This window comes from Argentina silus, assembly GCF_951799395.1.
Source record: "Argentina silus genome assembly, chromosome: Y".
In the NCBI taxonomy this organism is placed as follows: Eukaryota; Metazoa; Chordata; class Actinopteri; order Argentiniformes; family Argentinidae; genus Argentina; species Argentina silus.
This window is the reverse complement of record NC_139654.1, coordinates 20893161-20921108: the sequence shown is the minus strand read 5'-3', so window position 1 is coordinate 20921108 and position 27948 is coordinate 20893161. Positions and strand designations below refer to the sequence as shown.

Here is a 27948-nt window from a genome sequence, read left to right as displayed (position 1 = left end):
TCCCAGCTGAAAAAATAACATCAGCCTCCTTGGCCAACTCACGAAGGTCTACCTTCACAGAACTGGTTAAATGCAAACGAATCTGGTCTGGGAGTTGCTGCAGAAATAGCTCCCTAAAAAGGAAACATGGTTGGTGATTGCCAAGCAGAGCCAGCATATGGTCCATTAACTCTGAGGGCTTTGAGTCTCCAAGCCCAGGGAGAGACAGGAGCTGCCGAGCTCGTTCTGGTTCTGTCAATCCAAAAACTCCCTTCAGGTGTCCTTTAAGAGTGGTATATTTGTCCCTGGCTGGTGGGTTTTCTATCAGGTTTATCACCCGCGCAGCAGTTGAACCCTTCAGAGACGCTACCACATAGTAATATTTCGTGTCCTCTGAAGTTATATCCCTGATGGCAAACTGGGCTTCAGCCTGCACAAACCAAGCGCTAACATTGTGCTCCCAAAACTCAGGCAACTTGAGAGCAACTGCATTCGCCATGTTCAAAAAAGCTTTGAAAAACGTCCAAAAAACTCACGTCAGGGTCACCAATTGTAGTGGTTTGCGGGATCTGAAGAATCTCGAGGATCACCAGTTCAAAGTTGCAACAATCTCCATGTTTATTTTGCACTTGTTATGGAAATCTTTCAGTGAACAACAATTAACGATGTTTGGTCTCAGTTGAGAGTTTTAATGCATATAGAAAGTATTATACAACGTTGGTCAGCTGGATCAGCATTCCTTCACCAACAGTGTGGATTCAGATACTGATGCTGTGAATGAGGAGAAGACCATCCTTAACTCCAATGCTCATACGTCATAGGTCTAGGGGTAAACATATCTTGCACCTATTTGCTAATAAAGAAGCTGGGAAAGAAGCGTAGGCGTTGTGAGCCACTATCTCTAACCTCAGCCTGCAGTTAGGAGTGTTCCAAGGTCACATAACATCTTTGATGCAAGGAGAAGGAGCAGTCGGTTTTGGTTCTTCCTCAGTCACATAATTAAAAATAACAAAGTACATTGGGTCACAGAAAGGTCAATACATTTCAGTATAAAACTAAAACAAAATAGTACAAATATATTTTTTGCCATTACACACTCTACCATTCAACAACAACTCATTCACACTTCCTATTTACTGACATAATTTGTCCAACCCTCACCACGCTAAGGCACCTGGGTAATGTCGTGAATTCGTCTACGCTCAACCAGTAGGTGTCTAGTCACCACAGACAATTATTAAAAATGAATTAGTGAAATACCTGGTTTGGTTAAGTGATCAGCCCCTTAGAGTATACCATTATAAACTTGCTCAGGTGCAACCAATCAACTTCCAGATCAAACACCAGGCTAATTGCCTTCCACCTGACATCAATTGTAGTGGTTTTGATTACTTCAGAATAAAACCAGCTGTTTCTTGAGGATTCAACTACTAGTGCATGGTTCTGCAAAGAATTCACCGGTTGGAAAAGTACTTTCGAAAGGCCTCCGGGATAAAGTTGTAGGAAGGCACAAGTTAGGTGAAGGCTACAAAAAGATTTCGAAGGCTTTAGCTATCCCTCTGAGTACCGTTCAGAGCATCATTAAGAAGTGGAAGGCGTATGGCACCACCAACACCTTGCCTAGATCAGGCCGTCCGTCCAAACTGGATGACCGAGCCAGGAGGACATTGATCAGAGAAGCTACCAAGAGGCCAAAGGCAACTTTGAAGGACTTACAAGTCTTTATGGCTGGGAATGGTCTGTCTGTGCATGTGACAACAATCTCACAAGCTTTACACAAAGCTGGCCTGTATGGCAGGGTAGCAAGAAAGAAGCCTTTTCTGAAAAAGTGCCACAGTCAGTCTCGTTTGTGCTATGCAAAAACACACCTGGAAGATTCTGTTGTCATGTGGAAAAAGGTTTTATAGTCAGACGAGACTAAGATTGAACTTTTTGGACTGAACTCCAAGCGCTATTGGCGAAAACCAAACACAGCGCACCACCCAAAATACACCATACCTACTGTGAAGCATGGTGGTGGCAACATTATGTTGTGGGGATGTTTCTATTCAGTACACCCAAATTATTGAGGACAACCTGTGTCCCTCTGCTAGACGGCTGAAAATGGGCAGGTCATTCACCTTCCAACACGACAACGATCCTAAACATACCGCCAAAAGAGCAACGCAGTGGCTTAAGGATAGAAAGGTGAATGTCCTTGAGTGGCCAAGTCAGAGCCCTGACTTAAATCCGATAGAAAACCTGTGGATGGATTTGAAGAGAGCAGTCCATCGCCGCTCACCACGGAATTTGACTGAACTCGAACAATTCTGCAAGGAAGAATGGGCAAATATTCTCCAATCTAGGTGTGCAAAGCTAGTAGAGACATATCCAAACAGATTGATGGCTGTAATTGCAGCAAAAGGTGGCTCTACAAAGTATTAAATCAGGGGACTGATGACTTTTCCAACCCTGTTATTCTTGTTTTTCATTTTTTATAAATGTTCAGAACTGTCGCCTTTTTTTTCATTAGTTTGATGTTGTATGGCTAAATTTGTACATAAAGCTGGAAAAAGTTATTTTTTTTAATGGGTTTTGATTTCAGGCTGTACGACAAATATAGTAACTATTTCAAAGGGGTATGATGACTTTCTATAGGCATTGTAAATATCCAATGTTTTGTCCCAAATAAGCAATTTTGTATAAAAAAAATAAATAAAAAAAAGATATTTAGAACCAAAGTCAAGATCTGAGATATGTCACTTGTTCCATATTTTAACAATCAGCTAAGGTGATTGTTACAACGCAGTCAATTTCTATGAAGACAACCAAATGGTTTTGTGAAAGGCATTGATCAAAGCCCACGTTTACGTTGTCAAAATGCATTTTCAATAGGGTAACAGGAAATATATTGATTAGGAAGCGATATTGCTATTAGCGATATTACGTTGCCCTATTCTTTGAAAAAATTATACAACAACAAATCTGTCCTGTTTGTGTCACTCTCCGTGCAGAACCAGGGAGAACGATATGTGGCCATTCTTTATGCGCAGCTCACTGAAAATAGCCAAAGGGACATGTTTATCTCGTTATCTACACAGCCATCCTAAGCATTCATTTTCCGGTCATTGTAGGTGTAGTTATCAGTTATTGATCGCAGTAATTGCTGCTTTTTTATTAAGAGAAGTCCAAATGTTTTCTACCTCAACCAGCAAGTTCACCTGACCAGGGCACACATAGAAGCGCCAATAACGCATGATAACAAGTGCAAACAAGCACAACGTAATGTAAAGCAATAATGAGGAAAAGATGTGTAAATATACGTATACCAGATACAAATTATTTGTTGATAATATTGCGCCTTTAAGCACTGGCATCAGTGTTTGTTCATCTACGCTTATTCTCCTCCTAGGCCTTCTGTTCCAATACTTAAACAACAAATTATGTTTGGGTCAGCTCAATGTTCTAATTAGTTGGCAGTCTATTTGTAATTTAGAAATTAACAGGCAGGATAACAGAGGAGGGAAGATAAAAGTTTATTCATCTAGTCTACATCAACACTGTTGGAGCTACTCTGGTTACATCAACGCTGTTGGAGCTGCTCTGTGGCTGTTGTCCATTGTTCCACTTAGCCTGGGTGTTGTCCAGATAGATTTACCAGTATGTTGTAGAATCTATAAGATTTGCCTCCTCATTTGAGGGACCACTCAAGGACTGACTTCGACTGTCACTAAAGTGTTGGTCTTATTATTCTCCCTTTCTGGTTTGGAGATTCTCCTTGGCCAGTTGAACTTGAGTTTTCTGAGTAGCCTAAATTGAGTTTCAAAAAGGGATCGTGAGTTTCTTCCTCATTGCCTTCATCCCCTTATGTTTGTTTGCATTATGAATGTTTGCCAGACCTGTGGTACCATAGCAACCAGCATCAGGTAGGTGGATAGATGGCACAATGTTTTCATGTCATTTAGTGGAATAGGGGTGGTGTGGCTGATACTACTTCTGTAGCGGTTTGCTGACATTGACACAGTTTTCTACTGTTTGTGTGAAGGTTGCCGACTGATTTGAGAGTTGTGCTCTTATGTCTAGAAGCCCTTCACTGTTCAAAGTTTCAAACCAATTCCCTACATGAGTCTGAACATGCATGGTATTTGTCATTGTTTTTATGCTCTCCTATTCTACGATGCTAGATGAAGCTGTCTGTCCAATGGATAGAGACCTGGTAATGGGTCCAGCAGTGTAGTTAAAGGGCACAGTGGGTATGTTGTCTCCTCTCTAGGTTGACTGGTCTGTTTGAACCCTCTGCCCTCTCAGTCTATTGTTCAGCTACACATCATCCTCTCTCTCTGGTGATGTCAGCATTCCAAGGAGAGTATATATGAGTTTGTGTTAGAGCGGATGAGCAGCAGTGTTAATGTTGGTCTTAGTGGGTCGAAGGGCAGATGCACAGAACTCAGAAGGCATTTACATGAACACCAGACTGCCTGTTAGTCTCCCCAGAGCATAGCTTTTGAGAGTTCCTTTTAGTCTGTTATAGAAAGCATTGCCTCCTAAAGGTTTTACCTGCTCAAAGTTACCACTTTTTGGATGATATCAGCAATTTTTTTTAATCTTTTCTGGTGGTGCTCTGCCAGGCCTGTACTGCAGCCATCTGCAGTTGTTGTTTGTTTTGAGGTCTTTTTGCCTAAAAATATTATCAGGAAATGAAATGCATGTTCAATTGGATTTAAATCTGAAGACCTTTTGATAATGAAGCGCCATCCAATTAATTTGGAGGCATTTGCTTGTACTCAAGCAGACAAGATGTTTCTGTAGACTTCAGAATACATTCTGCTGCTGCTGTCAGCAGTTGCAATAATCTATTAAGACAAGTGAGCTCGTTCTAGTGGCAGCTGTACATGCCCAAACCATAACACCCCATGCACCATGTTTCACAGATGAGGTGGTATGCTATACATTTTGGGCAGATCAATTTTTCTCCAAACTTTTCACTTGCAGTCACTGGTACATGGTAATATTCATTGTATATGTCCACAAGACCTTTTTCCAGACCTCTGCAGACTTTTTAGGTACTTTTAAGCAAACTGTAACCCCGCCATCCTTTTTGAGGATAACTAGTGGTTTGCGCCTTGCAGTGAAGCGTCTGTAGTTCGGCTGGTGACGTAATCTGCTGACGATAGTCTCTGACACACTCACGCCTACCTCCTGGAGCGCGTTCCTGATCTGTGGGACAGTTGTTTTGGGGTTTTTCTTAATTGTGAGCATTATTTGGTCATCCACTGTGGACGTCTTCCTTGGCCTACCAACCCGTTTTCCATTGCTGAGCTCACCAGCCTAGAATCAATACTAGACATTGACATCTCTCTTTTGCCTGCATAAATGATGTGACGGAACACACCTGACTTACCAGAAACACCTGTCAAGCCAATTGTCCCATTGGTTTTGGTGCCCTGAAATAGGGGGGTATGTATAACATTCCACATCATGAAGACCATGGAAAGACTGGTACTAGCACACATGAGGCCCCTGGTGAAGACTTCCTTGGACTCCCTGCAGTCTGCTATTGTGGGATGTGTCAGTGGAGGCCAGGAGACTGAGTACAGAGTACTGGTGGACAATTTTGTTGAGTGGTGTGAGCAGAGCCAGCTGCGACTCTATCAGCAAGACAAAGGAGATGGTGGTGGACTTTAGGAGGACTAGTGTCCCCCTGTCTCCTCTTTCCATTCGGAGAGAGGACGTGGAGGTGGTCCAGAGCTACAAGTACCTGGGGGTGCACCTGGACAATAAACTGGACTGGACTGGTAACACAGATGTCCTGTGCAAGAGGGGCCAGAGCCGGCTCTTTTTCCTGAGGAGGCTCAGGTCCTTTGGCGTGTGCAGGACTCTGCTAAACATGTTCTACCAGTTAGTGGTGGCCAGCGCAGTGCTGTACGCAGTGGTATGTTGGGGGGGAAGCATCAAGGAAGGTGACACCAAGAGGCTGAACAAGCTTGGGAAAGCTGGCTCTGTCCTCGGTGTCACCCTAGACACTGTGCAGGAGGTGGCCAATAGGAGGATGTGGACCAAACTCCTAGCCATCATGGACAATCCCTCCCATCCCCTACATAACACTGTGGCAGAGCAGAGAAGCTCCTTTAGCAACAGATTATTACAACCACGTTGCACGAAGGACCGCTATAGGAGATCTTTTCTGCCTGCTGTAATAAGACTGTGGGGGGGGCAGTGCTTAGTTGAGCAGTCTTATGGCCTGGGGGTAGAAACTGTTCCAGAACCTGTTGGTCCGGGACTGGATGCTCCGGTACCTTTTGCCAGAAGGCAGCAGAGAGAACAGGGCGTGGCTGGGGTCTCAGATGATCTTCCCAACCATCCTGAATGGCTGGTAGCTTGCGGCCCGTGATTTACTGGGCCGTTTTCACCACCCTCTGAATAGCCTTACGGTCGCGGGCGGTGTAGCTGCCGTACCAGATGGTGATACATCAGGATCAGGATACTCTCTGTGGTGCATCTGTAAAAGTTTGTAAAGCTCTGTGGGGTCCATACTGAATTTCCTCAGCCGCCTGAGGAATCACAGCGTGGGTGTGGTGTGACCATGTTCAGTCCTCAGTGATGTGGACACCAAGGACTTGAAGTTGCAGACTCTCTCCACTGCAGCCCCGCCGATGTGGATGGGGCTTCCTCCTGAAGTCCATGATCAGCTCGGTTTTGGTCAGCTTGGTTTTGCTGATGTTCAGGGAGAGGTTGTTGTCCTGGCACCAGTCCACCAGGACTCTTACTTCATCCCTGTAGGCTGACTCATAGTTTTTCGGTATCAAGCCAACCACAGTGGTGTCATCAGCAAACTTTATGATGGAGTTGGAGCTGTGCGTGGCCACGCATTTGTGGGTGAACAAGGAGTAAAAGGGGGCTGAGCACCCAGCCCTGGGGAGCCCCTGTGTTGAGAGTCAGAGTGGATGAGGTGATAGGGGTCTGCCCGTCAGGAAGTCCAGGATCCAGTTACATAGGGAGGTGTTGAGACCCAGGTCCTTGAGCTTGGTGACGAGCTTGGAGGGGACAATGGTGTTGAATGCTGGGCTCTTGTTGACACGTGTATTCAAAGGTAATGTTATTTAATTTCCTGTTTGCAGGTGTTAAAGATGCTACAGTGAGCATGAACAGTGTGCTGTTCCTGATGATGGGCCTGTGGGGGGCCCAGGCATGTTCCAACTGCCCCACCCAGCAGTCCAACACCTCTGTGGACACCTCCAGGGACTACTGCTACACGGCCCGCATCCGCAGCACTGTGCTGCAGGGCCTGCCCTTCGGAGGGGTGCCCACTGTCCTCGCCCTTGACTTCATGTGCTTCCTGGTGAGTGACCGCCTCAGTCAAATAAAGGGTCAGGGGTCATAGCTGAGGTGGCCAGAACCGTAATATGGCACTGCTGTCACTGCTGTGAAGTACTACATCAATGCCTATCTTTTGTTTTATGCACCACGTCAGATTCATCTTTTGTCATGATGTGCCCAGTTGACTATCCTGTTTTTCCTTTGTACAGATGCAACTGTAGGCTACTTCGAAAACTGCTTCACTGGTTTATTGCAGGCTTGTCCTAAGTGTGTATGACACATTACATAAACCAGGCCCTCATGAAAGGGCCTGGAAACCTCTAGGCTATTTAAATAAACACCCTGCTGTCCTTGGTGTACAGTCTACTACTATCTCTGTGTACCTGAGGACATCTCCCTGTAAGTGACGTCCTGCCTGTGTTTGTTTTACCCCTCCTAGGTGTTGCTGTTTATGTTTTCCATCTTACGGAAGGTAGCATGGGACTATGGGCGCTTGGCACTGGTGACTGATGCAGACAGGTAACTCCACATGACAACACACATTGATGAGACAGATTGCTGAGACTACCACTGTCATGAAGACGGGTGAACAGCAGAGGAAGACCACTGTCAGCACTGACCAGAAACTCTGGTTTCTCTGGTTTCTGGGGCTGTGCCACTCCCACATAACTTGGTCACCTTTGCAACCTAATGGGTTTTGTATAGATTCATAGATTCAATAGATTCAATGTTTGGTCTACAACTGCTGTTTTTCAGAGTCATGAGCCATGGTCTCAAATGGAGGATCTAGGAAATGTCATCACTTTTCTTATAGTTTCTCCCCCCATGTCAAGTGAAATACAGTGCCCTGAGTAAGTAATGGGAAAGTGAAGTATTTTTTTATTCTTTTGGCTCTACACTCCAACAGTTTGTATTTGAAGTCAAATTACTGTGAGGTTAAAGTAGACATTCACTTTTATTTTATGGTGTTTGTGTACATATTGGTTTCACCATTCAGAAATTACACCACTTTTTATGCATAGTCCCCCTAATTCAGCGTACCCAAAAGTAATGGGTCAAATGTCCAAATTAAGCAGTCATGTTTAGTATTTGGTGGACAATCCTTTGCATGCAATAACTGCCTACCTCCTAGAGGGTGTTCCTGATCTGTGGGACAGTTTTTGGGGGGGTTTCTGAATTATGGTGAGCATTCACTTTTGTCATCCACTGTGGAAGTCTTCCTTTGCCTACCAGCCCCTTTGCGATTGCTGAGCTCACCAGTGCTTTTTCTTTTTAATGATGTTCAAAACTGTTGATTTTGGCAAGCCTATGGTTTTGGCTATGTTTTTGATTTGTTTTTTAGGGGGATTTTTCATCCAAATAATGGCTTCCTTGACTTTCATTGACACCTCTTTAGTCCTCATGTTGACAGACACCAATAGCAAACTCCAAAGGCCTAGAATCAATATGTAGGAAATCACTTTTTTCACACGAAATAAAAAATGTGAGACTGACACCAGTGTCATCAATTGGGATAAATCAAATGAGAAAATGTATTATCGTTCATTGAATACTCAATCAATGTTCTAAAAATAAATACAGCATTAATAATCAACAGAAAGGAAAAACTTGCAAGGAGAGAGCAACAACATACCCCAGGTTAAAATAGAATACTTGTTTACTCCCAAAGACTCTCTGACAAAAACTTGTTATATACTGAAAAGACCTTCTAAAACATGTGTGTGGAAAGGACGGATATCTAATTCACAGAACTTAGTCCTGTGACACTTGTGTCTCGCCCCGGGGCCACAGTGTCTAAATTCCCCACCATCTTATGTTCTCAAAACATGGCTTCTGACGCACAAGGCTCTACTTAATAGCACATTACACAGCTTGTATCAGTTGTCCGTGAGCACCCCCCCCAAGGGACATAACTGTGAGAGTGTAAGAAGTAGTATGAATGGAAGTTCAATAAGAGGTCAAGACAGACATCTATTCACAGGACCAATTCCTGTGATACAGATTCCTTCAAATACTACACATTGACGTGACGGAACACACCTTACTTACCAGAAACACCTGTCAAGCCAATTGTCCCATTACTTTTGGGTATCCTAAAATAGGGGGACTATGCATTAAAAGTGTTATTTTTATACAGAATTTCTGAATGGTGAAGCCAATATGTTCACAAATACCATCAAATAAAAGATGAGAATATAATCTCTACTTTAACCTCATAGTTGGAGTGTAGAGCCAAAAGAACAGAAAATGCTTCATTTACATTTACATTTTTGACATTTAGCAGACGTTTTTATCCAAAGCGACTTACAACAAGTACATTTGTCTAAGTGAATCATCTATAAATCAGTCATCATAAGAAAAAAAAATGTCCATGCTCGGACCAGGGGCCATTGGCAGTCACAATGCTAGAAGAAGGAATGATTACTTTTTTTATTTTTTATTATTATTTACAGTAGAGGAACTGTACAGGGCGGTCGTGGGGGGTGAAGAGGTCTTTAGGAGAGACAGTCAAGATGTAGCCTTAAGAGACGGGTCTTTAGTCTACGGCTTCACTGTCCCATTACTTACGCAGGGCACTATGTGCTTTTGCTGTTAGTGCAGTGGTAGTAGTTCCCTCACACTTTTGCTGTTAAAGAATAATTGGTTGTCTAATATTTACAGCCTGTTCTTTCCAAATGCCCACACGAGTATGTGTGGATGGTGGAATAGCCAGGGTTGTGAATTTTCCTAACCTAGATTCTCTGTGAGCAGCCAGCAATGGTGCCTGTCCTAATGACTGATTCAACTCCTTCCTTTGACTCCTGAGGACAATGTCTGACGGGAGGGGAGGGGGACTACACACTGCTTCAGGTCTCTCTCTGAAGCCCAGAAAAGACATGATGGGATGCTCCATCACTTTAGTCTACCGGAGGCAAAGCAGTATCGCTCTCCTTTCAGCCTATAACCCTTAGCCTATCAGATGTTGCTGCTTTAGTACAGCTGGGTTTCTGAGAAAGAGAGAGGGTGGAGGAGCAGGCCGGGAGCTGATTTTGTAACAAACAGAGAAAATGTAGACCTTAGTCTCATGACAGTCTGACTCAGGATCAGTGTTTTGACTTTTACTACTAACTTCTGGTAAATTGAAAATGTGGTAGCCTACTCAGCTGTATTAAGTTAAGCTACATCTTAACAGTCCCTCCTAAACATTGCAGCCGCCATCAGGGCCCTGAATTGGCCATAGCTCAACTGTTTTGGCCACAACCTCAATCTGGCGGTGACAGTGTCCAAATGTAGTGTCCAGGCAACGGATAGAGCGTGCCCTCAGTCTGCCATGCCATTACTGCAGTCTTCTCTCACAGCTGACCCCGAAAGAGAGAGCTCAAAAAGAAGCAAGCGGAATTAGGACTCCCAGACTATAGTCTCAAAACGGTAGCTAAATCAATATTTTATAGACAAATAATAGCCTATAGGACATGAGACACGTTATATTATTATAAATACAGCGTGTGATGCTTCTTATTAAGCTATCATGTTATGCTATCCAACAGTGTCAAATTTAAGTGATTGTTTCGGCTAAATGTCATATGGTATAGCAGTCAACTACATAAATAATTCAGTTTTTAGATTAAATATATCTGTCGATTAAATATATGGAGCAAAGATGGCTCCCGCCAGCCCTGCAACGTTATTTTGTTATTTTTCATGGTAATACCGGTCAAATTTGAGGACGGTATAATGAAAAAATGTATACCGCACAACCCTAGTGTTGTTGTATACCTTTTACAGTGTTGACAAATTCTCTCATAATGCTCACCCACTGTTTTGTGCTTCTGAAAATACTAATCCATCTGTGTAACCCCAGCCAAATACCCTCTTTTCCTAAACTGAGCTCATCGTGACTGTGGTTAAGGTTAATTTGATCAGTTCCCTCTCCAGACCAAGCTGATCCTCCTGTTTCTGTTTTCCTTTTTGATCTGAAGACTGGATAAGCGATACAGCCGTCTGGACGAACGGAATAGTATGTCCGCCTACCATAGTCCAACTGCTCGTTTCTCTTTCCACTCTCCTTTTCCACTCCCAGCATTAACTCTCTTCCTTTCTACCTAGGCTGGTGTTGGTTTGCCTCTTTCTCTCTCTTTGGTGGTGTGGGTTATTTCTCTCCTTCCAGGCTTTTCGCAGTGCCAGGCTGCTGCTGTTTTCTCTCCTCATTGTTCTGTTTGGCCTCTGCTGCTGCATGTCCCTGTCTCTCTCATTGGGCTAATCAGATCTGTGTGTGCGTGCATGCGCGCTAATCTGTGTGTTGACCTCTTTGACAAACATGCCCTTCCTGTCGTGTGTGAGCGCATCACATGAGGCGATAGTACAGTAATGCACACCTGTGGTTGTGTGTAGTCTGTGAATGTTTCTACTAGAGACCTACCCCCAGCTCTCTGAGGTCTCTGGATGAGTGACAGTGAGTTATAGCCATGGATTATTCTCCCCTCATTCCATTTGATCTCTAGGTGATGTCCTCTAATTAAGTTTTATGGTTTGAATCCAGCAGAGCACGTGCCCTACCTCTTAGTTGAGCCCGAAAAGAAACCTGCATCTGATCATTTAATGAAGTAGATAAGATAAGAGAGCTTAGATAAGAGACCTTTTGATCTTTAGCTTTGTCAGACTGTGATTGAGAACTTATGTATGTACCAGTGCAGGGCTCCAGAGTGCGACCATTTGACTTGACTTTGCTGTGCGAGGTCGCACCAGGTGCGAGCTGCGAATACTATCTGAGACTGCTCATTTGCCTGCATAATTTTTTTATAACGCAACATGATATTCATTCAGCTCTCTCATTGACATTTCATTCTAATATCAACCTAATAGCCTATGAGTGATGCTACGCATACAATTATACAAGCCACGTTTTTAATCGTGGCGATTTCAAAACTGTTCTGGTAGTTTTCGCCTGCTTAAGTGAAAGCCATAGGCCCACATGAAAACAAATATTGTCTACTGATAAATTAATTGCTACATTGATGTTGGGAAAGGAAAACTACAGACCAATCTCATGCTAGGCTTTCTGCCTCTTTGAAAAACTAGGAACTAAAATGATTTTGCCTAAATTATGATATCAAATAGACTGTGAGGATACGGAATAAAGCACTGCCATTCACAAGCAACCGCCAAAGTGGTAGGTGATCACTGCAAGATTTATCCGCATTTAGCGCTTGACAGGTGTTAATTTCAGACCCTGCAAGTTGTGTTAGGATATTGTATCTCGGATGCATATGTATACAGAGCATTTTAAGATTTAAATCAATGTCATACACTTCAACCCAAACCCTGTCTCCATATTCCCTAGTGTGGACACAGGGCATTGTGAACCTCTCCAGCCCATTTCAGGGCAACTCTGTGTGACCCCTGTGCTAACTCTGTTAATACAATGATAATTGTCTTACTGCAGTGATACCAACACCATCCCAAACTACTTATCAGAAATTCAGTGTGTTTGTGGGAGTCCTAAGCAAATTTTATCTCTTAATGTTATATGTGCAGTGTGGCCTCAGCCATGACGTCAGAGACGCCTGAGTGCTACGAGCGCCTGACCTCTGTCTCCAGCTCAGTGGACATTGAACAGAAAGACACTGTAAGTACTTCCTGGGGTGAACCTGAGTCAGGGGTGCGTTGGGACAACTGAGTGACAACTGAAAGTCTTTACATGATTCTCTCTCTCTCTCAGGGCTTTTGTTCCTGGTTAACAGCCATCTTTCGCATAAAGTGAGTCTCCCTAGTCCAAGCCAACTTGTATCGGATTCGAACTCATTGGCACTAACTGGTCAAGTGACACGTCATACTGACACGTCGTATGTTGGGGCCATGTCTTACTGTTAGTTTTTCTGTTATTGTGATAATGGGGGTCAATCTCTGACTGTTAGTCTGCTCTCTACAGGGATGAGGAGATCAGGGAGAAGTGTGGGGAGGATGCTGTGCACTACCTGTCCTTTCAGCGCCACATCATTGGCTTGCTGGTGGTGGTGGGTGTGCTCTCTGTGGGCATCGTCCTGCCTGTCAACTTCTCAGGAAATCTATTGGGTGAGTAGGGATGAGGCAGGACTAATCAGAATGACTTTTACTATAGTGACAGTGATGTCTGTCCAAAGCATGTTACTTCAGAGGTATTCCAGATCATTGGGTTTTAGGACTTTGCAGTTGTTAATCAGTTGCAGTTAATGTATTTTGAAGCCTCTGGGGTAATATAATTTGATGAAAATCTCTAAGAATAAAAAATAAAAAAAGGACATTTATTCGGATCGAATCTGTTTAACTGGACAAATCATTATTAATTACTATCAGTAATGCTTGGTAGAGTGGCAAAAAATCCTGGCCACATGTGACTGAAAGCCTTTTCCAAGTCCTGCTCCTATACCCTATCTGTATCACATGGGTCTGCTCAGCTTCTTATTGAAGCATGTGTTTCATTAACCCAATTGAATACGCGTGGAGAGGAAAATCAGCACTTCATTTGATAATCCTTTGTCTCGCCTTTGCATCAAAAGCTTGTCTTCAAGATTCAAAACAGTCAAAGAGTATATGCATTGTTCGATGGTAGAATCGAAAATGTCACCGTTGTTCCATGGGTATCAAGCCAGAGTGGCCCCACAAAGGCGGGGTGCTGCCTATTTTCCCAGCGTATAGGAGACCACCTCCTCAACAAGAGGCCCAAGTGCTTCCACCCACCACAGCATAGCGTGACCTGTTCCAGTTTCATTCAGTAATCAAACATGTCTCCCCTCTGCTCTATGTTTTGCTTGTGGACACACCTTCCCAAGAAGTTAAATGACTCTTTCTCCCCCCCCACCCCACCACCTTCCCACAGAAAATAATGCCTACAGTTTTGGGCGAACCACTATAGCCAATTTAGATGCCAAGTGAGTAATTCAAAATGTTCCATGTTTTTCATTTTGCATTACACTTTAAGACAGAATCTCACTGTGGTACAGTCATGAGAAAAAATTAGGACACCCTATGAAAACCTTTGTCTTCTTCAACATATTCAAACATATGGACATTTGATATTCATTTGAACAATATTGAAAAATTGAGGTAATATAACTAAACAAATACAACTGAAACAAATTATTTAAAAAATGATTGGTAAAATGTAATTAATAGAAATGCAATCTTCTTGTGAGGAAAAAGTTAGGACACCCCCACATTTAGTTCCACTTAAAATGCCTACAATTATAATAAAGAGCACCACATCAGGTGCAAATGATTAGAACAGCGTTACAGAGGATTTTGGAGGAGCCTGTCCTATTTAAACCTCAGATATTTAGTTTGGTTTGCTCTTGATTGTTGAAGTGAGTTGCATCACCATGGCGAGATCAAAAGAGCTCTCTGAGGCCTTCAGAAGAAAAATTGTAGATGCATATGAGTCTGGGAAGGGATATAAAAAGATCTCCAAACTATTCGAAATTGGCCATTCCACTGTCCGGAAAATAATTTACAAGTGGAGAACATTTAAAACCACCACCAACATGGCCAGGTCAGGCCGCCCAAGCAAGTTCAGCCTAAGAGCTGACCGAAAGATGCTTAAAGAAGTCTCCAACAATCCCAGAATGTCATCACGAGACCTACAGGTATCTCTTGCCACAATTGATGTCAAAGTACATGCATCCACCATAAGAAAGAGACTGAACAAGTTTGCATTACATGGGAGGTGTGCAAGGAGGAAACCCCTGCTGTCAAAAAAAAACATCAGGGCAAGACTAAAGTTTGCCAGAGAACACCGAGAGAAAGACCAGAACTTCTGGAACAATGTGCTTTGGACAGATGAATCCAAAGTTGAACTATTTGGGCACAGTAAGAGTAGACATGTTTGGCGCAAAACCAAGACAGCATTTGAGAACAAGAACCTCATACCAACTGTGAAGCATGGGGGTGGAAATGTCATGGTTTGGGGCTGCTTTTCTGCAGCAGGGCCTGGTCAGCTCACCATCATAGAATCCACTATGAATTTTGTATTGTATCAGAGGGTGCTTGAGGAAAATGTGAGACCATCTGTTCGAAAGTTGAAGCTGAAGCAGATGTGGACCATGCAACATGACAATGACCCAAAACATTCCAGTAAATCTACCAAGGAATGGCTCAAGAAAAATAAATTGAGAGTTCTGGAATGGTCAAGTCAAAGCCCGGATCTTAATCTTATTGAGATGCTGTGGATTGATTTGAAACTGGCTGTGCATGCAAGACACCCCTCGAACATCACACAGCTGAAAGAATTCTGCAAGGAGGAGTGGGAAAAACTTTCTCCCAATTGATGTCAGAGACCTGTAGACAGTTATAAGAAACGTCTAATTGAGGTTATTTCAGCCAAGGGGGGCAATACTAGCTATTAGGGCATAGGGTGTCCTAACTTTTTCCTCAGTAGGAATTGGCATTATTGTTAATTTTTCGTTAAATAAATGATTACAAAGTTACATTTTCATAGTTTTTTGTTCAATTACATCCCCTTTATCTATAGACATTGTTAGAAAGAAGATAACATATTGATATGTCCATATTTTTAAGAGAATAACTTAATATTTTGGGGGGTGTCCTAACTTTTTCTCATGACTGTATCTCTGTTGCAATTTCCCCAGAAATACCCTGCTGTGGCTGCACACCACCTTTGCTTTTCTCTACCTGTTACTGACGGTGTACAGCATGAGACGACACACCTCCAAGATGCACTATAAAGAAGATGACCTGGTGGGTGGCCCTGACCTGATGGCTGACACACACAGACAACCTGCCTCCCTTTCAAGTCTTATACAGTGCCGCTCCACCCTGCCACCACCATATCAATCCTCTCCTGTTTTTTGACTGTAAGATGGTCTTTATTTTCAGAGGGGTATATTTGTGGATCAGTGTGAAAAATCTATATGCTCCTTCTCTACTTTAGGTGAAACGCACTTTATTTGTCAACGGGATCTCGAAATATGCGGAGGAGAAACACATAAAGCAACACTTTGAGTAAGTGCGTTTTCAGCATGTATCACCATTGAAGTCGTAAGTTCACATTTCCACACCTCCATATTTGTGTACATGTTGGTTTCACCATTCTGAAATTACACCACTTCGTATGCATTTCCCCCCTATTTTAGGGTACCCAAAAGTACGGACAGACAGGCGGACACGGACGGACAGACACACACACACCGTCTGTCTGTGTCTGTCCGTCTGTAATTCATTCCTATGCAAATCAGAGACCCTATAAAAACAAAGATATTAATTATAAAATAAAATTATATTAACTACCTTGCATTAAGATGGACTCAATTCAACTTATTGAGTGATTTGTTTGACATTTTTGCATTTTAGCTAATTTTAAGAGTGCCATAGCAAAGGGTCTGAATACTTATGAAGATGAGGTATTTCTGTATTTTAATTTTAATACATTTCCTGAAATGTCACAATACCTCAGAATGACAAAGCGAAACCAGGTTTTTAGAAATTGTTGCTAATTTATTAAAAATAAACAACTGATAGCACCTTTACATAAGTATTCAGACTTTTTGCTATGACACTCGAAATTGAGCTCAATTGATTGGACGTGATTTGGAAAGGCACACACCTGTCTAAATAAGGTCCCACAGTCCATGTCAGAGCAAAAGCTAAGCCCTGAGGTCGAAGGAATTGTCTGTAGACCTCCGAGACAGGATTGTGTAGAGGCACAGATCTGGGGAAAATGTCTGCAGCATTGAAGGTCCCCAAGAAGTCAGTGGCCTCCATCATTCTAAAATGAAAGATGTTTGGAACCACCAAGACTCTTCCTAGAGCTGTCCGCCCGGCCAAACTGAGCAATAGGGGGAGAAGGGCCATGGTCAGGGAGTTGACCAAGAACCCAATGGTCACTCTGACAGAGCTCCAGAGTTCCTCTGTGGAGATGGGAGAACCTTCCGTCTCTGCAGCTCTCCACCAATCAGGACTTTATGGTTGAGTAGCCAGAAGGAAGCCACTCCTCAGTAAAAAGCAGATGATAGCCCGCTTGGAGTTTGCCAAAAGTCACCTAAAGGACTCTCAGACCATGAGAAACAAAAGTCTCTGGTCTGATGAAACCAAGATTGAACTCTTTGGCCTGAATGCCAAGTGTCACGTCTGGAGGAAACCAGGTACCGCTCATCACCTGGCCAATACCATCCCTACGCTGAAGCATGGTGGTGACTGGGAGACGAGTCAGGATCGAGGGAAAGATGAGCAAAGTACAGAGAGATCCTTGATGAAAACCTGCTCCAGAGTGCTCAGGACCTCAGACTGGGGCGAAGGTTCACCTTTCAACAGGACAATGACCCAAAGGACACAGCCAAGACAACGCAGGAGTGGCTTCGGGACAAGTCTTTGAATGTCCTTGAGTGGCCCAGCCAGAGCCCGGACTTGAACCCGATCGAACATCTCTGGAGAGACCTGAAAATAGCTGTGCAGCGACGCTCCCCATCCAACCTGACAGAGCTTGAGAGGATCTGCAGAGAAGAATGGGAGAAACTCCCAAAATACAGGTTTACCCAAAAAGACTCGGCTGTAATCGCTGCCAAAGGTGCTTCAACAAAGTACTGAGTAAAGGGTCTGAATACTCATGTAAATGTGATTTCAGTTTTTTTTTTTAAATAAGCAAACATTTCTAAAAACCTGTTTTGGCTTTGTCATTATTGGGTATTGTGTGTAGATTGATCAGGAAAAAAATGAATTTAATCCATTTTAAAATAAGGCTGTAACATCAAATAATGCAGAAAAAGTGAAGGCGGTCTCAATACTTTCCAAATGCACTATACATACATACATACAGGTAGGTCCATATATATTTGGACAATTTGTTATTTTAGCTGTTTACCAAAACATATTCAAGTTACAGTTATATAATGAATATGGGCTTAAAGTGCAGACTCTCAGCTTTAATTTGAGGGTATTCACATCCAAATTGGAGGAAGGGTTTAGGAATTACAACTCTTTTATATGTAGCCCCCTCTTTTTCAAGGGACCAAAAGTATTTGGACAATTGACTCAAGCTGTTTCATGGACAGGCGTGGGCTATTCCTTTGTTATTTATTCATGAATTAAGCAGGTAAAAGGTCTGAGTTGATTCCAAGTGTGGCATTTGTATTTGGAAGCTGTTGCTGTGAATGCACAACATGCGGTCAAAGGAGCTCTCAATGCAAGTGAAACAGGCCATCCTTACGCTGCAAAAAAAAAAAAAAAATCCATCAGAGAGGTAGCGGCAACATAAGAACGCACTGGTGAGCTCGGCAACACAAAAAGGCCTGAATGTCCACGGAAGACAACAGTGGTGGATAATCGTAGGATCCTTCACATGGTAAAGAAAAACCCCTTCACAACATCCATCCAAGTGAAGAACACTCTCCAGGAGGTAGGCGTATCATTATTCAAGTCTACCATAAAGAGAAGACTTCACAAGAGCAAAGACAGAGGGTTCACCACAAGGTGCAAACCATTCACAAGCCTCAAGAATAGAAAGGCCAGATTAGACTTGCCAAAAAACATCTGAAAAAGCCAGCCCTGTTCTGGAACAGCATTCTTTGGACAGATGAAACTAAGATCAATCTGTACCAGAATGAAGGGAAGAAAAAAGTATGGAGAAGGCTTGGAACTGCTCATGATCCGAAGCATACCACATCATCTATAAAACACGGTGGAGGCAATGTGATGGCATGGGCATGCATGGCTTCCAATGGCACTGGGTCACTAGTGTTTATTGATGATAAGACAGAAGCAGCCGGATAAATTCTGAAGTGTTTATGGATATACTGTCTGCTCAGATTCAGCCAAATTCAGCAAAGTTGATTGGACGGTGCTTCACAGTACAGATGGATAAATTCTGAAGTGTTTATGGATATACTGTCTGCTCAGATTCATAATGACCCTAAACATACTGCAAAAGCAACCCAGGAGTTTTTTAAAGCAAAGAAGTGGAATTTTCTGCAATGGCTGAGTCAATCACCTGATCGAGCATGCATTTCACTTGCTGAAGACAAAACTAAAGGCAGGAAGACCCATGGACAACAACTGAAGACAGCTGCAGTAAAGGCCTGGCAAAGCATTACAAAGGAGGAAACCCAGCAATTGGTGATGTCCATGGGTTCCAGACTTCTGGCTGTCATTGCCTGCAAAGGATTCTCGCCAAAGTATTAAAAATGAACATTTTATTTATGATTTGTTAATTTGTCCAATTACATTTGAGCCCCTGAAAATTGGGGGACTGTGTATAAAAATCGTTGCAATTCCTTGAATTAAAGCTTAAAAGTCTGCCCTTCAATTGCATCTCGATTGTTTCATTTCAAATCCATTGTGGTGGCGTACAGAGCCAAAATTATGAAAATTGTGTCACTGTCCAAATATTTCCGGACCTAACTGTACATACATACATACATACATGCACTCACGGAGCACTTTATTAGGAACACGATACTAATACTGGGTAGGGCCTCCCTTTGCTTTCAAAACAGCCTCAATTCTTCGTGGCATTGATTCCACAAGATGTTGGAAACATTCCTTTGAGATTCTGGTCCATGGTGACATGATTGCATCACGCAATTCCTTAAGGTGCACTTTCAAGCTGTGAATCTCCCGTTCTACCACATCCCAAAGGTGTTCGATTGGACAGGCCCAAAGTGTGCCAAGAAAACATTCCCCACACCATTACACCACCTCCACCATGAGCAAGGTGTACAGATGTTCCTAATAAAGTGTTCGGTGAGTGTATATACATACGTACATACACTACATGGCCAAAAGTATGTGGACATCCGAACATCACACCGATATGTGCTTGTTGAACATCTCATTCCAAAACCATGGGCAGTAATATGGACATGGTCCCCCCTTTGCTGCTATAATAGCCTCCATCCTTCTGGGAAGGCTTTCCACTCGTTTTTGGAACATGGCTGCGGGGATTCACTCCCATTCAGCCACAAGAGCATTAGTCGGGCACTGATGTTGGGCGAGGCTCGCAGTCGGCGCTCCAATTTATCCCAAAGTTGTTCAGTGGGGTTGAGGTCAGGGCTCTGTGCAGGCCAGTCAAGTTCTTCCACACCAGACTCATTATGGACCTCGCTTTGTGCATGCCGGCATTGTCATGCTGAAACAGGAAAGGGCCTTCCCCAAACTGTTGCCACAAAGTTGGAAGCATACAATTCTCTCGAATGTCATTGTATGCTGTAGCATTAAGATGTCCCATCACTGGAACTAAGGGGCCTAGCCCAAACCATGAAAAACATCCCCAGACCATTATTCCTCCTCCACCAAACTTTACAGTTGGCATTATGCATTTGTACAGGTAGCGTTCTCCTGGCATCCACCAAACCCAGATTCATCCGTCAGACTGCCAAATAGTGAAGCGTGATTCGTCACTCCAGAGAATGCATTTCCACTGCTCCAGAGTCTAATGGCGGTGTGCTTTACACCAGCCGACGTTTGGCATTGCGCATGGTGATGTTGGGCTTGTGTGCGGCTGCTCTGCCATGGAAACCCATTTCATGAAGCTCCCAACGAACAGTTCTTGTGCTGACGTTGCTTCCAGAGGCAGTTTGGAACTCGGCTGTGAGTGTTGCAACCGAGGACAGACTATTTGTACGCGCTTCAGCACTCGGCGGTCCCGTTCTGTGAGCTTGTGTGGCCTACCGCTTCGCGGCTGAGCTGTTGTTGCTCCTCGACGTTTCCACTTCACAATAACAGCACTTACAGTTGACCGGGGAAGCTCTAGCAGGGCAAAAATTGTACTAACTGACTTGTTGGAAACAGTGCCACGTTGAATGTCACTGAGCTCTTCAGTACGACCCATTCTAATGCCAGTGTTTGTCTATGGAGATTGCATGGCTGTATGCTTGCTTTTATGCACCTGTTAGCAATGGGTGTGGTTGAAATAGCCAAACCCACTAATTGGAAGGGGTGTCCACATACTTTTGGCTATGTAATGTACATGCATGCATGTACACATACAGAGAGATACATACATACATATATACATCCATACAGAGAGATACAGTGCCTTCGGAAAGTATTCAGACCCCTTCACTTTTTCCACATTTTGTTGTGTTATTGACTCAGTTTAAAATGGATTAAATTAAAAGAATTTGCCATCAATCCACACACAATACCCCAGAATGACAAAGCGAAAACATTTTTTTTTTGAAATTTTAGCTCATTTTAAGAGTGCCATAGCAAAGGGTCTGTCATTCTGGGGTATTGTGTGTGGATTGATGGCAAATTCTTTAATCCATTTTAAATTGAGTCTATAACACAACAAAATGTGGAAAAAGTGAAAGGGTCTGAATACTTTCTGAAGGCACTGTACATACAGAGAGAGAGATATATAGATATATACGTACGTATGTATATACAGAGAGCGATACATACGTACGCATCAAACCATGCAAGCTAGATGGGGTAAGAGCATATCTGCACCCTTCCTAGTGACCAATGGGGTCCGACAAGGTGGAATACTGTCACCTGTTCTCTTCAATTTGTATTTGGATGATCTTTCTAAAAAGTTAAGAGTGTAAGACTGGGGATAGTCTTATTTAACCATATGATGTACGCTGATGACTTAGTTGTCCTGTCTCCTTTTCGTGCTGTCTTACAGCAACTGCTCAGAGTCTCCTCAAGTTATCGTGTGCAGTACCATATCAAATTTAACACTCGAAGGAGGATCAGAAGAAAAATTTACCCTAATTCTTTATGGCAGACCAAGCGTTAAATCTGGTGAACAAAGTAAGATATTTGTGTCATATCATCAGGAATGATTTATGTTATGTGTTGCAAACTGTATGCATGCCAATATGCTGGCACTTCATATGTGTACAGCTGTTTTTTACAGCCAACTGCACTCCACTCAAAACAGCCCACCTGTGGTGCAGTTATAGTAAAGTGAAAATGAAAAAGCTTCAGGTGGCATTTAATGATGCATTCAGAATCTTGTTGAAGCTCCCAAGATGGGCAAGTGCAAGTGCACGTCGTTTGTGACTAGTAATGTTCCCACCTTTCATGCTGTGTTGAGGAATTTCATGTATAAATGTATGTGTCGGCTAATTGATTCAAAAAGTGTAATCATAATGGCTCTAACTGAGCTTACACAAAGTGACAAGGTATTCCTCTAGTCTTTGGAAACATTGGAACAAATGTCTGTATGTGTTTTGATCACTGTGGATTTGTGAAATGCCATGATCTCATACATATTTCTGTACTGTTGTCCTCATGTTGTATTTTATTATTTTTCTTTTCTTTCTCTGAAATAAAGTTAAATAAAAAAAGTAAATAAATACAGAGAGATACATACATACATACATACATAAATTAATAAATGCACGCAACTGCTGATGGCCCTTGTTCTCATCAAAGGTTTTTCCTTCCATGACTGATGTATAGTTGATTCACTTACTTACAAATGTACTTATTGTAAGTCGCTTTGGATAAAAGCATCTGCTAAATGACTTAAATGTAGAGAGAGAGCGAGAGACTGACTGACTATTAGAGAGAGAGACGCTTATCTGAGATGTCATCATGACATACTGATGTCATTTTGAAAAAGTGAAAACGACAGATGTACTCTATGGAAATTGCTTGATTACTATCGAGGGCTAAACCACTTCACTGTTTACACTTGCAATGAGTGCTGTGACACATAATACAGGGAGACTCCTGAGGTACTTTGTAAACCCATGATCTAGTGTACTGCTGTTGCAAAGGATGAATTGAAGCAGAAATAAAAAGCTTGTGCAAATATATTCCATGTACATGTTCATTTAATTTTTCACTCTGAATCTTTCCTTTTGCTCCTCCTTCTCTTCTGTCTTTTAGACAGGCCTATGAAAACTGCTGTGTGTTGGAAGCTCGTATCTGTTACAATGTGGCCAAGCTGATGTACCTGAATTCAGAAAGGTAAAGACATGCAATTTACCTGTGTGTGTGTGTCCTGCTGTTTGTTGTACCGTGCCTGTTGATCAGGTTTCAAGTGAATCAAGTGTTGTGTGTTTACCCAGTGGGCATGGTTGCTGTCTGTAGGAAGAAGACTGAGCGCAGTAAGAAGTTCTTCAGTGACCTGGAGTCCAAGGAACACATCTCCACCATGATCAACCCCAAGCCCTGTGGACACCTGTGCTGCTGTGTCATCAAGGGCTGTGAGCAGGTGAGACTCTCACTGTAACGCACCATAGCACTACTTTAAGAGAAAGGGTCATGGTTTGAGTTGGAGGCAGACGTTCGCTGGCTGTAGTGTGTTGTGTAGAGATCTTGACTTGCCTCATCTGTCCTGCCTGCAGGAAAAGGCTGTGAGTTACTACACTAAGCTGGAGGCCAAACTGAAGGAGGAGTACAAGAAAGAGAGAGAGAAGGTCAACAGTAAACCCTTAGGAATGGCCTTTGTCACATTCCAGAACGAGGCTATGACTGCTATGTGAGTGTGTGTGTGTCTCAGAAAGAAAGAGTGAGACTAGAGAGTGTGCTATTGGAATGCGTTAGAATTTCATTGTTTTGGTGCATCAGTGACCAGTAAAATGCTGTATTTCCCCCTTCAGAATCCTGAAGGACTTTAACGCGTGTAAGTGTCAGGGCTGTGAGTGTCAGCAGGAGCCCAAGTCTTCTTCAGTCAGCTCCAGCCTTCACACATACAACTGGACCGTCAGCTATGCCCCTGACCCACAGAACGTGTACTGGTAAGAACACGTTCACATTTGTTCATAGTGTAGAGGTTAGATAGTCGAATACTTTTTGACTGATGCATGTAGGTCTCACCTCTCAAAGTATTGTGGTGTAGTTTTCAACCCACTTTAGAGAATCTATCCTGTTGATAAACTAATTTGAGTGCTTGTATCAGCTTGCAGTCCAGCTGAGACCGTAGCTGTTGGCCCTTATTCTGTGTCAGTCTCCCTCCTCTTTGTGAAGGATCACTGGCTGTCCTTTCCTCACAGGGAGCATCTGTCTGTGGGAGGATTCTCCTGGTGGCTTCGCTGTTTCATCATCAACTGCATCCTCTTCCTCCTGCTCTTCTTCCTCACCACGCCAGCCATCATCATCTCCACCATGGACAAGTTCAATGTCACCAAGCCAGTAGAGTACCTAAATGTGAGTGCTCTGCTTGCCTTACCCTCACAACAGCTCTGGAGGTGGACTGCCTGTACTAATCTGTACCTTAACTTTTCATCTGTAATATCCCACCACTCTCCCCTGCCCCTTGCCTCTGCTCCTGTCCTCCAGAACCCTATCATCACCCAGTTTTTCCCCACCCTCCTGTTGTGGGCCTTCTCCGCCCTCCTCCCCACCATTGTCTACTACTCCGCCTTCTTCGAGGCCCACTGGACACGGTACAACAAACACTTACAATGTTTAGTGTAGAGGCAGTACTACGTCGCTCACTAAGCACTCGATGTGCACTCAAACCCTGTTCTTTGGAATTCTCAATGCCTAATATTAGATTGTTATCTGCTACCGAACACCCAGCACAGCCATACAGAGAGTTAATACAGTGCATTCGGAAAGTATTCAGACCCCTTCACTTTTTCCACATTTTGTTATATGTTACGTTCCACGTAGGTTTGTCTGTGTTCTGTTTTCCCTCTTCCTTTATAAGGCGACATCACCACTCCCATTTGCTGCACCTGCTGCCAATCGTCCTAATCACCTACCATCCCAGTCCGGCCCCAATCAACTCCCTTCATTTTAGTATTTAAGCTGTGTGTTTCATGCCAGTCGCTCTCTTCATGAGCTCATGCTATTTGTGACATTTTGATGTTGTTAGCCCCACCGACACTTGTTTCCCCCCTACCTTGATTGTGTGTGTAGTAGTAGTTGTGTGTATGGTCCAGGCCCTGGGGCAGGTAAGACAGAGGCCTCTATACTCTCACACGTAGGTGGAACTATTGTCTAGATACACTAGGAAAGGGGTGGTTGCCAACCATGTACATTTTGATGTCCTTGGTTAGAGTAGTTTAGGTAGTCAGATAGGCAGTATTTTCAGTTGTGGATTTTTAGTTAGGGTCAGTTAGTAGCCTCTCCTAACTCTCCTAGATTTTTGTTACTTTCTTTTCTTTGGCAACATCCGTGTCCCCTTGGCCTGTGGGCTGCTAGTGTTGTGTGTGTCCGTTGTGTTGTGTGTACACTTGCCCGTACACCCCCCCCCTTATTTACAATATACCACTATTTGAATTCACTTCATCCTTGTCTGGTCTCCTTTATTTTACACCAACGCGCTCAAGATACCTGCTTTCAGTTGGTTAAACCTGTTACGTACTTCCCTTTTTACCCTAGACACAACATGTTACAGCCTTATTCTAAAATGGATTCAATTAATTTTTTCCCTCATCAATCTACACACAATACCCCATAATGACAAAGCCAAAACAGGTTTTTAGAAATGTTTGCTCATTTATTAAAAATAAAAAACTGAAATATCACATTTACATAAGTATTCAGACCCTTGACTCAGTACTTTGTTGAAGCACCTTTGGCAGCGATTACAGCCTTGAGTCTTCTTGGGTATGACGCTACAAGCTTGGCACATCTGTATTTGGGGAGTTTCTCCCATTCTTCTCTGCAGATCCTCTCAAGCTCTGTCAGGTTGGATGGGGAGCATCGGTGCACAGCTATTTTTAGGTTTCAGAGATGTTCGATCGGGTTCAAGTCCGGGCTCTGGCTGGGCCACTCAAGGACATTCATAAACTTGTCCTGAAGCCACTCCTGCGTTGTCTTGGCTGTGTGCTTAGGGTCGTTGTCCTGTTGGAAGTTGAACCTTCGTCTGAGGTCCTGAGCGCTCTGGAGCAGGTTTTCATCAAGGATCTCTCTGTACTTTGCTCCATTCATCTTTCCCTCGATCCTGAGTCCCTGCCGCTGAAAAACATCCCCACAGCATGATGCTGCCACCACCGGCTTCACCGTAGGGATGGTATTGGCCAGGTGATGAGCGGTGCCTGGTTTCCTCCAGACGTGACGCTTGGCATTCAGGCCAAAGAGTTCAGTCTTGGTTTCATCAGACCAGAGAATCTTGTTTCTCATGGTCTGAGAGTCCTTGGTCTGAGAGACCTTCAATACTGCAGAATTTTTTTTTGTACCCTTCCCCAGATCTGTGCCTCGACACAATCCTGTCTCGGAGGTCTACGGAAAATTCCTTAGACGTCATGGCCTGGTTTTTCTCTGACATGCACTGTCAACTGTGGGACCTTATATAGACAGGTGTGTGCCATTCCAAATCATGTTCAATCAATTGAATTTACCACAGGTGGACTCCAATCAAGTCATGGAAACATCTCAAGCATGATCAATGGAAACAGGATGCACCTGAGCTCAATTTCAAGTGTCATCACAAAGGGTCTTACTAATGTAAATGTGATATTTCAATTTTTTATTTTTAATAAATTAGCAAACATTTCTAAAAACCTGTTTTCGCTTTGCCATTATGGGGTATTGTGTGTAGATTGATGAGGAAAAAAATGAATTCAATCCATTTTAGAATAAGGCTGTAACATAACAACATGTGGAAAAAGTGAAGGGGTCTGAATACTTTCTGAATTCACTGTATATCCTGTTTTCCATGTGGTAAATCAGTTTATGACTCTTTTCTCTACAGGTCAGTAGAAAACCGGACCACCATGCATAAATGCTACACTTTCCTCATCTTCATGGTCCTGTTGCTGCCCTCTCTGGGGCTGAGCAGGTACTACATGTCTTCATTCAGGTTCCTGTTCACCAGAGAACAGAAAGACCTCTCAAAACATATGTTTTAATTTAGATTAAAAACGTGATGGATTGCTTTATCTGCAGTGTCAAATGAAACATGTATGTTTTTTTGCTTTGCAGTTTGGACGTTTTCTTCCGTTGGCTTTTTGACAAAAGATTCCTGGCAGATGCCACAGTGAGATTTGAGTAAGAAGCATTGCTTCAATCAATCAATACCATCTTGTTAACCTATTATCACACCAACACTCAAAACAGACTCATTCATTTGGATGAATGAAACCTAGCACCTGGGCAAAGTATTTTTGGATGTGTGATCTTTCTAAAAGATTAGACTATATCAGTTTCAGAAGACACAAGCATTAAGCTTAAAATGTATTGAATTGGAAATCTTATGTAAGTGTTGAACATTGTACAGCTACAGTGCCTATAGAAAGTCATCATACCCTTTGAAATCTTTACCTTTTGTCACATTACACCCTGGAAATTAAAATAAATCAAATCTAACTTTTTTGAGCTGTATGTACAGATTATAACCCTCATCATCAAAGTGAAAATATTTTTTTTTTAAATTCTGGACAATTATTAAAAATGAATTTGTGAAATACCTGGTTTGGTTAAGTGATCAGCCCCTTAGAGTATACTGTAGTGACCTACAAGGGAGGAGAGAGAGAGACATTCACCAGGGCATCTGTGCCTTTAAGAGAGTGGGCGGGAGTTATATGTTGGGGGTTCCGGGTAACGTCTTGCCCCGCTCAGTGTTGTTGTCAGTTGTATTTTTATGTGGAGAGTAAACAGACTCGACTTGCCTTCGCCTCCTTGTCTCATTGTTTACCGCACCTCCACATTGGTGACCCTGACGTGATATGTCGACATCCGAAGATGGCAACAACTACCCTGCAATGCCTGGACCGAGCGGGGCGGAAGAAGCGGCAAATGCTAACATCTACGCCGCGACCATCAAGTTGCCTGACTTTTGGCAGCGCAACCCACGGCCGT

General features: G+C 43.1%; 1 protein-coding gene across 6 annotated transcripts in view; it reads left to right on the top strand.

The window, feature by feature from the left end:
* The window catches only part of LOC310824268 (CSC1-like protein 2), a 50629-nt gene that overhangs the window by 10441 nt on the left and 12240 nt on the right, over positions 1 to 27948 (top strand). For 3 of the 6 annotated variants that reach the window (XM_083697120.1, XM_083697119.1, XM_083697118.1), the window contains exons 2-17: positions 7077 to 7297; positions 7715 to 7794; positions 12790 to 12880; positions 12974 to 13011; positions 13184 to 13326; positions 14111 to 14162; positions 15876 to 15984; positions 16178 to 16248; positions 23083 to 23163; positions 23287 to 23410; positions 23544 to 23677; positions 23799 to 23936; positions 24192 to 24345; positions 24478 to 24584; positions 26843 to 26929; positions 27073 to 27138. In XM_083697120.1, coding sequence (XP_083553246.1) covers positions 7100 to 7297; positions 7715 to 7794; positions 12790 to 12880; positions 12974 to 13011; positions 13184 to 13326; positions 14111 to 14162; positions 15876 to 15984; positions 16178 to 16248; positions 23083 to 23163; positions 23287 to 23410; positions 23544 to 23677; positions 23799 to 23936; positions 24192 to 24345; positions 24478 to 24584; positions 26843 to 26929; positions 27073 to 27138 — 1673 coding nt within the window. In that variant the 5' untranslated portion in view covers positions 7077 to 7099. Of the gene's footprint in view, positions 1 to 7076; positions 7298 to 7714; positions 7795 to 8068; positions 8127 to 12789; positions 12881 to 12973; positions 13012 to 13183; positions 13327 to 14110; positions 14163 to 15875; positions 15985 to 16177; positions 16249 to 23082; positions 23164 to 23264; positions 23411 to 23543; positions 23678 to 23798; positions 23937 to 24191; positions 24346 to 24477; positions 24585 to 26842; positions 26930 to 27072; positions 27139 to 27948 lie in introns of those variants that run through there. The other 3 variants (XM_083697121.1, XM_083697122.1, XM_083697123.1) reach the window with 3 other exon arrangements.